Here is a 14,486-nt window from a genome sequence, read left to right on the forward strand (position 1 = left end):
TCAAATTAAAATGTGACTTAAAAATCATAATCTGATTAACATTAATCTGATCGGTACCAAAAATTTTTAGGGGCACTTGGGTGACTCAGTCAGTTCTACGTCCAACTTCAGCTCAAGTCATGATCTCATGGTTCATGGATTCGAGCCCCGTGTCAGGCTCTGTGCTGACAGCTGAGAGCCTAGAGCCTGCTAAGGATTCTATGTCTCCATTTCTCTCTGCCCCTCTTCCACTCATGCTCTTTCTCTCTCTGTCTCAAAAATAAATAAACATTAAAAAATGCAAACAAATTTTTTTTAAACTGATAGCCATGAAATATGGAATAAAAATAACTTATCTGGACATTGGTACTGAAACTAAGGCTGCAAAAATATGTTCCAAATGGTCTGTGTATATCATTATTATTTTATTTGAGAAACCAGAGCTTACTAAGTAGCTGGTTTCTATATAGAATACAAGTTTGTGTTGAGTCTTACCATGAGCCAATTATTTTTCTTCTCTTTCATGACATGGCTTATACTTTCTACTCTGGCCTATATTTTGTCCTGTTTGTGCCACTGGTGGCAGGGATATATCAGGGAAAATTAGATTACAAGTCCTATTGATTTATAAATTTTTGGCATAATTTTTGTTTGAGAAGGTTATGATGATACTTGCCTAAGTAATATTAGTTTTCTCATTGTATAGATAGCAAAGTGAGGTCTAGAAAGGTAACTTTCATCCAGATCATAGGTGATGTACTCAGTTTCATGAGGGCAGGAACTTGAGATATCTTGCTCACTGCTGTATTCTCAGTGTCTAGAACAGTGGTTGGCACATGTAAATGTTGCTCTTAATTTCTCAGGGTTAAACTTTGTACTGATTATTCTCTGTACCTACTTAGGTGTATTCTGACTTTAAGAATGTATATTAATGTATAATCTATAATATTAAGATAAATATGAGCACACCAGATACCTATATATTCAGGCAAGAACAACTTCTAGATACATTGCCACGTTCACTTGCTCATAAGGGTATAAGATTATTGTGAACAAGCCTAGATATAATGACCAGTGTGCTTAAGTGAGAATGAAGGAACAGCTGCTCATTTAATGGTCTTTTAATGAGATGCATAAAATTCAGTCCATTTTCCTATTTCATTACAATTTAGTGATCTCAGGTTTCTTAGATGTCTTTTGGGTACTTCTGAAGTAATTATGTAGTTTAGGAAGTTGGAAATTGCTGAAGTTGATGAGGTGGGAATTAGATTGTTTTATGTGTTTATTTTCCCCCCATCCTCATTCCTGCTTCCCATCTATTATCTGTATCATATCCATTTGTATTCTCATAGATGTATTCCTTAATCTTTTTCAATATCCTTTGTGTTAAAAGTAGTTATAACTAAAACCTGCTGCATTATTTAGTTCCCCTTAGGAAGTCACTTATGTTGTTTTCTTTTTAGCTTTGTAGATACCAGGTCTACTTAAGCGGAACAAGGTACAGGTCACTAAAATGTAGAAATTTAATTAATATATTCAAACAACAGATATGGCTTCTTCACTCCTCGGCCCTTATTTTTAGTGATTTATGTATTTTTAAATTGTATTTTGACTGAATATTTTCATGTTTAGTTTTACTCGTGAGAAATTTCCCTTTAATTTGCAAAAAGCCATTTAAATCTGCTTATGTCATCTAGGCATATGGAGAAGATATTTTTAAGTTACTTGTTTCGATCATTTTGGAATGTGGTGACCTCACAAATGGGCAAATATTTTCTTAGCATTTGGTTAGAAGAATAAACATTGTATGCTCATTGAGAGAAATTTGAATTTTGACTTAACATGATATGACAAGCTTCTGTTTAAAGTGATTTTTTTCAGTGTTAATACAATTGCTTAATTATCTAGTGGCTTTTTTTTTTTTTTTGAATCCATGATTTCATTTCCTCTTTGGATAAAAACCTCTGTAAAGCAGACAAACGTTTTTATTATCCCTATTTTGCAGATAAAGTTTTGGGCAAGTCATTTGATTTCTGAGTTTCATTCAGTTTCTTTATCTGTAAAATAAGAACATTGGTCAAGATAATCTCTGAGGTCCCTTCATGCTCTAAAATTCTCTGTTTATACCATTGTAAAATACCAGTATAAAAAAATTATACATTGTAAAATGTAAAACATAAAAAATGTTTATACCATTTTTACATGCCAATGTAAAAAATCATTCATATTTTTAAAAGGGGGAGGTCTTATAAATATCAATTCCCATAGCAAGTAAAGACATACCAGAAAAGAAAGCATATCTGAAGTTATGTAGTATGAGCAGTACAGTAAGTCCAAAGTAAACCAATCTCACCTGTAGCAAAAGAAAAAAATAGGGAAGATTCTTTTAAAAAAAATTTTAGTATAGTTGACATGCAATGTTACATTACTTTCAGGTGTACAACATAGTGATTCAACAAGTTTATACGTTATTCTGTGTTCACCACAAATGTAGCTACCATCTGTCCCCAATGCATCACTATTATGTATCATGGACTATATTCTTTGTGCTGTGCCTTTTATTTTCATGACTTATTTCAGTGAAATAAGTAATTGGAAGCCTGTACCTCCCACTCCGCTCCACCTCTTTTGCACAACAGTCCATCTTCCTCCCCTCTGGCAACCATTTATTCTTTGTGTTTATAGGTCTGTTTCTGTTTTTTGTTTGATCTTTCTTTCTTTCTTTCTTTCTTTCTTTGATTCCACATCTGAGTGAAACCATTTGGTATTAGTAATGCTTAGTCTGACTTTTTTCTTTTTTTTTTTTAATTTTTTTTTAACGTTTTATTTATTATTTTTTTTTCAATGTTTATTTATTTTTGGGACAGAGAGACAGAGCATGAACGGGGGAGGGGCAGAGAGAGAGGGAGACACAGAATCGGAAACAGGCTCCAGGCTCTGAGCCATCAGCCCAGAGCCCGACACGGGGCTCGAACTCACGGACCGCAAGATCGTGACCTGGCTGAAGTCGGACGCTTAACCGACTGCGCCACCCAGGCGCCCCTCGTTTTATTTATTTTTGAGACAGGGAGAGACAGAGCATGAACAGGGGAGGATCAGAGAGAGGGAGACACAGAATCTGAAACAGGCTCCAGGCTCCGAGCTGTCAGCACAGAGCCTGACGCGGGGCTGAACTCACGGACTGTGAGATCATGACCTGAGCCGAAGTCGGCCACTTAACCGACTGAGCCACCCAGGCACCCCTAGTCTGACTTTTCTCACGTAGCATAATACTTTCTAGGTCCATCCATGTTTTCTCAAATGGCACGATATCGTTTTTTTTCCTGGCTGCATAATACTGCATCCAATACCACATCTTCTTTATCTGATTGTCTATCAGTGGACAGGAAAGATTCTTTTTTTTTTTTTTTTTAATATTTTTGGGGTGCCTGGCTGGCTCAGTGGGTTGAGCGACCGACTTCGGCTCAGGTCATGATCTCACGGTTTGTGAGTTTGAGCCCTGCATGGGGCTCTGTGCTGACAGCTCAAAAGCCTGGAGCCTGCTTCTGATTCTGTGTCTTCCTCTCTTTCTGCCCCTCCCCCACTCATGCTCTTTCTCTGTCTAAGAAATAAATAATTATTTATTTTTGAGAGGGAGAGACAGAGTGTGCTGGGGCAGGGGCAGAGAGAGGGAGACACACAATCTGAAGCAGCCTCCAGGCTCTGAGGTGTCAGCACGGAGCCCGATGCAGGACTCAAACCCATGAACTGTGAGATCATGACCTGAGCCCAAGTCTGACACTTCGCTGATTGAACTGTCCAGGCACCGCAACAGGAAAGATTCTTAAGTGACAGTTTTCTTCCATTCTTTTATTGATCCAAAATTTGTATTTGAGTGTGTGGTGAGCATCAGAATGATTTGAGCTTTTCTTTTTTAAGTTTGTGTTTTATGTTTTTATTTCTGAATGTTACTTATTTTTGAGAAGGAGAGAGAGCACCCACACAAGGGCAAGCGGGGGAATGGCAGAGAGAGAGACAAATCCCAAGCAGTCTCTATGCTTTAAGCACAGAACCCAACGTGGAGCTCAAACTCATGAACCGTGAGATGGTGACGCAAGCTGAAATCAAGACTCAGACGCTTAACTGACAGAGCCACCCAGGCACCCCAAGATTTGAGCTTTTTTTGTTGTTGTTGGCAGAGTATATATATCCTTGGCATGAGTGTTTACAGAGAGACATTTTTTATTAGTTGGAAAGTCAGATTAGACCTCACAACCTTTAAAGGTTTGTGATTGAATCCCCTCCCATTTCTTACCTCAGTGGCAATCCCTTCAACAACTTTTCAGGATTGCATTTATTTTATAAATTATGACATTTTATATAGTTATAACACATTAATTTCAAGTTGAGCTAGGATGAAGTATTTTAGGATGGTAGTCAGAGTAGATTGTACTTCAATATAAATTTAAATATGAGTATGAGTTCTTTGAATAATTCAGCTAACTTTTCCAAAGGAAATATGATCACTTTATAAAATTTGTTCAGTATACCAGGCAGCTTTTAGATTTTTTTGTTTTTGTGTAGAATACTCCCTTTTTGGGGAAAAAAAGAGCTTATTTTGTTATTTTGGTGCTTTTTAATAAAATAGCTTTAACTCACTTTTTCCTATAAAATATCAGTTTTCACTTCCATAGTTGGAAGTGATGATTGTATCCCAAACACTTCATTTTACAGTTGAGAAAACTGAGGTCCAGTGAGATTAATTCTCTGACCCATGGTTATTTAGCCAATTAGTGACAAAAGTGATTGGAATTTAGATATGCCAGTTTCCCAAACTAAAACCCTTCTATTTGATGAGTAGGTATCTGGATTTTTGTCTGTATTCTGTTAGATTCATTGTCTAGTTTTTTGCCAAACTCCCCCTTTCCAGTGCTGTCTCTCCTCTCCCCCTCTCTCTCTGTCTCTGTCTCTCTGTCTCTGTCTCTCTCTCTCATAGAGAGAGAGAGAGAGAGTAATTAGTTTTTGATTTAGAATTTAAAATCCAAAAGCTGCATTATAATAGCTCACACTTAAAATATAATGGCATATGGAGCTACAGTTTCTCACAGTTGGTTTCCTACTTGATATGATTTAGATCTTTAAATTTTTAGAATAAAATCTGAGCCAGTTTCAAAAATATTATGTTCAAAAGCTGTAGGTATTTTAAAAAATCTTTAAAGTATTCATTTTCTGTTCTTAGTCTTTATAAAAGGTTATTTACTTTGATTTAAACAATTATTTCACATAATTCTTTTGTATAAATGGTAGAATTATGATTATTCATTTAAAGCAAAACCAGAATTAAATGGTAAATTATTGAAAGCTAAAACATTCTTTAACAGCACAAAGTCAGGAAATTTGCAGTTAACATTTCCATGGTTACTAGAACCCTTGCTCTATGATATAAAAGACTCTTAAAGGATCATATAAGGAAGGAATACTAACTATACATACCATAAAAAAATTCTCAAAAGTAGAAGAAACATTATAATTAACCAGAAAATGAAAAAAAAAATAAAGCAAATGAATTCTTCTATTTCTTATATTATCTGAGTAAATAATTTTCTCTGGGTCTATAAACTCTTTTATGTGTCTATTTTATTTTACAATGAAAATGTAATATAGTAAAGCTCATATGTTTGCTAGCAAAACTCTTCAGGGGCTTGAAGAATAGTGATGCTGTGCTGCATTCTGTGGGAGACTGGGAACATGACTTGAGTCCCACAGACCAGGATTTATATCACTGCCTCACCACTCACCAGCAGTCTGACCTTGGACAATTTGCTTAACTTCTCCAGTCCTCAGTATTCTTATCTGTAAAATAGAGGTCATAATGCCTGTTTTACAATGTTAGGTATTCAGATATGTTAAAAGTATTTAGTGCCTAACTTATAATAGGCTCTCCCTAACAATTCTTTTCCTTCTGCTCTCCTTTACCTGTTACCTGCAGACCTGCTCTCTGTCTCTTCCTTCACAGTTCAATTCTACCTGATGGACCTAAGTCTCAAAAGTAGGACTTCAGATGGCAGGTAACTAGAACTAAATAAACATGACTGAGACAGGTCTTTACACCATTCCTGGCTAGTGCACTGGGTAGACTGGTCTCCTGGAGCAAGTGCTTCTCAAGTTCTATAATGTCCTTAAGAACATCAGAACCCCTGGACAATGTGTATGGATTCTCTCAGTGAGGCTCAGTGTAGCTTCTGTGGCAGCTTGGACTTTGACTTCTCCCCAGTACAATATTTTTTTTCTAGGGATATTCTTTTAAATAATATTTATAGTTTTATAGTTTTCCATATTAAACACAGTACTACCTGTCTAAATATATTTTATAAACTGTCCCAAATTAAGTTAATAAAAGGATTTGTTACTCCTACTTAAAAAAAAAGAAATTCTGAAACTTCAGCCTTTGAGTATATAAAAAGAGTTGTAAATGTTTTTAGTAATTTTTTAAAAATGAAGATATCTTGATTCTCAGTCAGGTTTATAATATTTCAGGGTTTTTGGTAGCAGTCCTGTCCTTTACTAACATATGCTCCTAGATTATGAACATCTGTATATATAAGCAGTTGGCCTAAAGCAGTACTCTAGAGAATTTAGAGAGATGTTCCCGTAATTCACTAAAATGCTGTTACTTTGGTGGTTGTGTCATTATTTTCATGTTGTGAGGTTTTACTGTTTCAGCTGTAGCATGCGTTTATATGGGATCATCTGCGGGCTGGCCTAGGAATTGGATAACCTTTTAAGTATTATTTCAGAAGCTAGATACAGAGTTACCAAAGGTTGACCCATATATCAACTTTTAGAGAAGAAGTCTTCTGTGAATTGATGCTGTCTCCAGGTTGGCTTGGCCAGTCTGCCCTATAGCTCTGCTGGAACAACTGAGGAAATGGGAGGTGATGATAAAGGGAAAGCAAATGAGTAAAGTTTGTCTTCTTTTCGCTCTCAAAACATTACTGCTATCACTTGGGTTGGTAGTGCTTTTGGAGGGATTTATTCAAGTATACTCCCCCCACACCTCTTACAATAGAAAGGAACATGTTTGAAAATGAATTAGAGAACTTTATCATCTGACAGAAATGAAAATATTAGGGAAAATATATCATTGTAGCTTGAATAATTTGTTCTCATTTTACAACTGGGTGAACTCTCATCAAAACAATCTTCAAGAATAAGCTTATTATATTTTGTTGTATCATTTATTTCTACAAGTCTGTAAGCCGTCAACTCAAGCAGAAGTCTTTTGCTATTCAGATTTTTATTGTGGTATTTATATTTAAATAATTTTACTTTTGTAGCAATTTTCATCTTAAAACCCAAATAAGGTATCATATAATTTTATGAATAAGCCACTGGGAAGAGCAAAAATATGGTTCAGATTTAAAGAGAACCACCTTGTGTTTTATTTTAGATTTATATTGTATATAAAAGATGACTCACATGGCAGAATAAAATTGTAAGAGACAATTTGACTCATAGAATCACTCAGTGAATGTTGATGGAACACTGACTAGGCATTATGGAGGAGATTGGATGTGGAGAGCAGAGTCCAGAGATGAATAAAGAAGGGTCTCTTTTTTAAGGAACTTATACTGAAGTTGGGGGGGATAGTTATGTACAAAAAAATTCATACTCTAGGATTTTTAGAACTTGAAGACCCATTAAAAACCTGAAAGTTAGTTGAATCGAAAATCCTAAGAGCTTGGGCCTAACAAATTTGTATCTGGGCCTGAGACATGGTTAGCTGCATCTTTTATCCTAGTAGTAGCATGGTTTCATGTCGGCTTCCAAGCAAAGCACAAGTACTATTCTGTTTGCTACATTAGGACTATGCCTAACTAGAGTTGGAGAACCAGGGAATCAGGGACAGATGGCAGAACTTAGCCATAGGAAAGAAGTTGCAACAGATAGAAGGCCAGAATTAGACACAGGGACACTGCCTTGAGATCTAGTATTTATGAGTCAAGTAGGCATAAGAGTCAAAACCAACTCTTCAGTCAATAACCAAGCTCAGACTAGAAGGAAAGAGGTAGTGTCCGGCCCAGCTCAAGTTCCTTTAAGGATTGGCCTTACTGCTTATGGAACAAGCATCATATAAATGGGCTGCCTGGACACAGCCGACTTTTAAATTATTCAGTCTAGATTTTGTTCCATTTCCCTGTTTTATGATTTCTCTGTCCGTTCTTTAGTTACACCTTTTTCTTGCCCTTAGAAGTTTAATTCTTCTTGCCTTCCACTTTGCCTCCAGCAGGCTTATAGCTTTGCCTCCCTTTCTTGGCAGTGATTTTCCTCCCTGTTCCCACAAGGCCCAATGTCTACCCCTGCTGCTGTTTTTTTTATCAGGATCATATTGGCCTTGCTAGAAGACCTAAGATTTCAGGGACACTCTCCCTTTGCTTTGGAGCAGCATATGTTGACCCTATAATGCTTACATGTGGCCTGTCTAGTGATGGTGAGGGAAACTGCCACCCTCGAGGCTGACTGTGGTAAACTGCTTGAGCTATCTGAGAAGCCCAAAATGGAATGCAACTATGGGCCCTTTCTTTTCAGACTTACAGCTCAGCCTGTCTGCACTTGTGGTCCCAGTGTTCCCTAGAGTAAGGCCTGATTGCTACTGCTTTGGTCAGCTTCTGGAGGAAAGTGGCCCATGTTCTTTTCCTGTTCATAGCACCACCCTCTTCATAACTAATGCCCTGAAAAAGATGAATTACTTTATCTGCCCATACAGAAGATACACTTTTATCTCCTCAGAAAAGAGGGGATTGCCCTTATTTCAGTTTTGAATTACTTTCAGATTATTGGGCATCATTTTGAACATAAAATAGAAACTATTATTTGGAGAAGCGATATCAGCTTAAAATCACCCCAGTCGGTGTTAGTTGGGGATAGTTTCCTTTCCTAAGGTTGCCCATAAAAAAAGAAATAAAAGTAACACAGATTTAGTAATTATTCCTGGTGGCATAACTTTCAAGTGTTGGATATCTTAACAAACAAAGTGAAAGAACAATACGAGAAAGGCAGTAACTTAAGTGGTGATGTTATAGCAATTACAAATACATATATATTTATAGGACAGATGAGAAAGCAATGTTCTAATGTTATTTAAATGGCTTTGAACAAAAGCTCAGTGACTACATTATATTTGGATACCAAAATTCTGTATCTCAAACACTTTAGAGGGAAATAAAAGTTATATGAAACATCTTTCACAGAGCCTCTCTCGGCAGACTCAGGTCTGAAATCTTACCTCTGATATGCATCTCATCCCATCCTTATGGCTACTGGCATTGTTTTTGGTCCTCCCATTATGCTGTTTATGTCCTCCTTCAAAATTAATGCACATGTTTGACTCTCAAACTACCTTGCTGAATTCTCTGTTGTAGTGCTGCCTCTTTATCCACAGGGTATCTCTGAACTACCTTGGTAATTCTACTTCTAGTCTGATTTAGTCTTTCCTGATGAGATCCCTTTATTTTGGAGTCTGAGAGGGTTTTGCCAAAGGTGAGGTTACCATGAGGCTAATGAAGTTTAAACTCTGGATTCCATGCTTGAGATGCTGAGAGCTGTAGAATGTTCCAGGTGGAGAGAGGAAGCAGGTTGCATTTGGGAAGCATTTCTGTGTAAGCATTTATGTTATTCAAGAGATCTTAGAGAAAGGAAGTTGAATATCTAAAGCTCCAGCATTTTAGGGTGATTTCTTTTCACATTCTAAATAAATTTTGACTTTTTATACCTAAATTTGCCTTCATAATTTTGTATTCTTATTCTTAGAAAGAATCACCCAAATTGTATATGCTGCAGGCCACACAAAATCCCATTAGGATCTGCCACTGGTTTTTACTAAATGAGGTACCTGGATGTTTTGCTAGTACTTACCACTAAACATGCAATTTATAAGAGTAAACAAACACTAAGTAGAATCTAGAGAATCCCCACATCACTCTAAAATCAGTGCTTTGGTGACTCTTTTACAAGAGAACCGGAACTTGTTGGTAGCCAGTATATTTCAGTGTTTGTATTAGTGAATGCTGTAAAAATGGAACTCAGATAACTGAGTTCAGTTCAGTTCAAGTCAGCCAGCCATTGTGGGATGCCTGCTGTGTGTGATCAAGGTACTGGACCAGAATCATTTTTTAGTTTAAATGCAATTTAAGATTCATTTGAAATTGTCTTAACAGTGAAGTATTTTTAGTTCCTTGGAACCCTAGTAGCAGTTCTCTTTAAAGAAATAAGAAATTGGAGCCAGTGTGATAAATATGCTTAAATGCCAGGAAACAATAATGATAAATTGTTGGCACCAATCATTTGATGTTTTCTGAAACAAAGAGACTTGTCATTCTGCCAGTGCTAGGGGTTTCAGTGAAGAGGATATACAGTGGAAAGTATCCTTTATTTTTTCTGTAGATAGTTTCATAGATGAAGGCCATAGGTAAGTTTGGGGTAACTATTTTTCAAACCAAGGAACCTTAAATTGAAAATGAATTGTTATGCTCATCATTTCATCATTCTTTTTAAAATGGGTCATTTGATCAGTATCAAATACTTTGTGTTTGAGAAGTATCATAAAATTCCAGAGAGACAAGATAATATATAATATCAGGTACTGATAAATGTTTTGAAGACAAAGTCAGAGAAGGAGATTGATGGGTGGGGGTGGGGGTGCTGTTTTAGAAATGCTGTACTGACTTCTAGCTATTGCTTGAATTTGCCAAGCATATCCCCATTGATTAGAACCTTTTCTGAACTTGCTGTTGCTTCTGCCTGGAATGTTTTGTTTCCTTCAGATGACCGCTTCAGTTATTTTCTGACTTCACTCAGTTTAAAGTAGTGCCATTCACCATTCTGTTCTTTTTCCCTGCTCTACAAGTATACTTTACCATTTGCTTGGGAACCAAAGAGATTAAAATAAATTCTTTAATAAATCCTTGGCTATCTGAACTCTTACTGTTTGCTCTCTGAAATTCAGGAATTGAAGAGATTTTTATTTTATTTTATTAAAAAAATTTTTTTTTAAGTAGGCTTCATGCCCAGCACGGAGCCCATTGTGGGGCTTGAACTCACAGCTGTTAGATTGAGAGTCAGATACTTAACCAACTGAGCCACCCAGGCACCCCTTGAAGAGATTTTTTAAAACAATCTCTTGTTTGATCTAGATATCTTAATTAGGAACCAAATAATTTTGTATAGTAAGAGATACTTATTTTCTTTATAGCACTTTTACCCACTGATTTGTCTTTGTATGTGTTTGTCTGCCTGACTTCCTCACTAAACTGTTAGTTCCACAGTGACTGGGAATGGCTGGGACTTTATTTTGTCCACTACTGCATCCCTATCACCTGGAACAGTGCCTGGCACCTAATCAATTCTTAATAAATATGTGTTGAATATATGTGTTGATACATGAATGAATCTATTTGACCCTGTGTCATCTAAATCTTAATTTTAAATTTTTTTTTAACGTTTATTTATTTTTGAGACAGAGAGAGACAGAGCATGAACAGGGGTGGGGCAGAGAGAGAGGGAGACACAGAATCTGAAACAGGCTCCAGGCTCTGAGCTGTCAGCCCAGAGCCCGACGCGGGGCTCGAACCCACGGACCGTGAGATCATGACCTGAGCCGAAGTCGGATGCTTAACTGACCAAGCTACCCAGGCGCCCCTAAATCTTAATTTTAAAAAATATATGCTTATATTTGAAAAAGGCTTATTTCACATTATTAAGTTTTAAGAAGCAAGGTACGGGATTATATACACAGTATGATTGCCATTTAGGTTTTAAAAATCTCAAGTCTTTTCATGTGTTCATTCATTCATTCCTTGAAAGAAAACTCACTAATCATCTGCTGAGTGTCTAGTCTGTGTGTTAGGTATTCTAACTCAGCTACAGTTTCATGATACCAATCATGAAACACTAGTAAATGAATGCTACCCTTCCCCTTACTCATTCTTTCTAGCTATGTTGATCTTCTTTCACTTGCTCACAGTAACCTATAACCTCTCTCCTTTGCACAGGTTATTTCATTATGTGCTTAATATCTGTCTCCTATATTATAAATTCTTTCAGCCTAGAAACCATGGTACCATTTAATCATCAACACCTAGCTCAATGCCTAATATGTAGTAGGGACTGAAACCTTCTATGGCTGAAGGAGTGAATGAATGAATGAATGAATGGATGTTTAGGAGACATACATAGTAGGAACACCATGTCTAATGAAAGTTAGGGGAAGTGAATTTCAAGTTGGGGTCTGAAGAATGAGGATGAATTAGCAAGTGAAGAAGGCTAGGTAGAGTGTTCTGGAGCTTAAGCTCAGACTTCATCCTCAAAGTAGTAGAAGGATTTTATTAAAAAAAAAAAAATTTACTTATTTATTTTGAGAGAGAGAGAGAGAGAGCACATGTGTGCATGTGTACACATGCGAGTGGGGAGGGGCAGAGAGAAAGAAAGAATTCCAAGCAGGCTCCACACTCAGCCCAGGAACCAATGCGGGGCTCGATCTCATGACCACAAGATCATGACCTGAGCCGATCTCAAGATGCTTAACCAACTGAGCCACCCACATACCCTGAAATAGAAGAATTTTAAACAAAAAATGGCACTAACAGATTTGCATTTTATATGGACCATTTTTCAGTGGTGTAGGAACAGACTGGAAGGACAATGTCAAAGCAGAGACACTGGGACGGTTTAGTGAAAGATGATTGTTGTCTCCATTGGGTTCTCGGCAAGGGGTTAAGAGAAAAGTAAATACACTTGAGAGATTTTTAAAAGGCAGAATAAGTGACTAGTGCCAGTGAGGGAAAGGGAAAAGTTAAGTATGATTCCATGCTTCCACCTTAGGCAAATGGAAAGATCGTACTGTGGACTTAGAGGGAGAAGCCATCTAAGGTGAAAAGAGCCTATGGAATCCTTAAGGCCTATATAAATTGAGGCTGAGCCTTAAGGACTTGGTAATATAGCTGAATTTTCTAGGTGTAGATGCTTAGAAAGATGCCTGGAAAGAAATAATCAAAATGTTAATAGTATTGGAAGTCTAGTTCTGTTTCTAAATTTTTCTTTTGATTAAGTTTTGGTTATTATTAGTGTGTTTTATGAAGGAATAGTAAACTTTAAAAAATTATATTAGGATCTGTCATAGGAAATGCTGTATCTAAAAACCCAAGGTTACAAAACTAAGGCCTTCCTAGGTAAAATATTGGCTTTTCCCAATGAAAATAAATTATTGGTCCTGAATAGAAGTCTACTGTGGAATGGGTTCATCTTTAGTGTATGTAGGTATGTGTTGGGGGCGGGGGGCAAGAGAGAAGGGGTCATTTGGAAATTTTACTGTATCATTAGTAGAGGGCCTGCTAGACCCAGGAACTGATCTCTTGTTTATTCATTGTTTAAAAATGTTTATTTATTTTTGAGAACGAGAGAGAGAGAGAGAGAGAGAGCACATAAGAAGGGGAGGGGCAGAGAGAGAGGGAGACACAGAATCCTTAGCAGGCTCCAGGCTCTGAGCTGTCAGTGCAGAGCTGATGCAGGGCTCTAACTCACGAACTGTGAGATCATGACCTGAGCCAAAGTTGGACACCTAATGGAATGAGCCACCCCTTACTTATTCATTTATCCTTAGCCTTCAGCATAGTCCCTTACACTTAGTAATGGCTTAAGTGAAAACTGTTGTTTTAGATTTGTTGTTAATATGTTTATTTTTGTTTGCATCACTAATTCACTGCAGTTGTTATATAATGATGTTATTTGTGTCATCTTGGTTTTTAGGTAGATTGGGGTCATCTGGACTATTTAGTTGTTGACATGCCACCCGGAACTGGAGATGTGCAGTTATCAGTCTCACAAAATATTCCCATTTCAGGTAATCTTAAACTTTAATTTGTGCTGTCTTTGGTATTTTGCCATTGCCATACAGAGAAACAGACTCCATGACAGGCAAACATTTTTATGTCTCAAAAACAATCATTTATAAATTTGTCTTTAGAGATCAGATTCATAAATTCAGTTTTTCAAGATATTAGCAGAATGAATGTATTTACAAAAACATGGTGGTGTTATAAATCTATGTTCTAGAAACAATAACAAATATTGTTTAGGTAGAACATTGCTGTTTGCTTCACAGCTGTCATGCAGTGACAGCATAGTGCCTGATACATGGTGGACACTCAGTAAATATTCATTGAATAAATACTGAAAACAAGTGAACATTAGGGAAATTTGGCTTTTTGGTAAATACGAGTATGGGAAAGTTTTATATTCAGTTAATTATTTGATGTTAAAGTCAAGAGAGCAATAAACATACTAGCTTACATCAACTACACAACATTTCATTCTGGTAATAGATATCTTTTCTATGATATGGAATTTAAATATCAGTTGTAAGCTTTTATGTTGAATCTGTTTCTAAGGATTTTCCTAAATTCCAGTGGAGAAATAATTGTAAATTTCTCTTATTTATAAGCACTTTGGGAAAGTAATGGAATTTTAAAATG

The 14,486-nt window shown here is 36.6% G+C and overlaps 1 protein-coding gene across 2 annotated transcripts in view; it reads left to right on the forward strand.

Annotated features, from left to right (window-relative positions):
• Positions 1-14,486, forward strand: part of NUBPL (nucleotide binding protein like) — a 226,491-nt gene that overhangs the window by 167,499 nt on the left and 44,506 nt on the right. For both annotated transcript variants that reach the window (XM_030318898.2, XM_030318897.2), the window contains exon 7: positions 13,762-13,855. In XM_030318898.2, the coding sequence (XP_030174758.1) occupies positions 13,762-13,855 (94 nt within the window). The remainder of the gene's footprint in view (positions 1-13,761; positions 13,856-14,486) is intronic.

This window comes from Lynx canadensis, chromosome B3 (assembly GCF_007474595.2).
Source record: "Lynx canadensis isolate LIC74 chromosome B3, mLynCan4.pri.v2, whole genome shotgun sequence".
NCBI lineage: Eukaryota > Metazoa > Chordata > Mammalia > Carnivora > Felidae > Lynx > Lynx canadensis.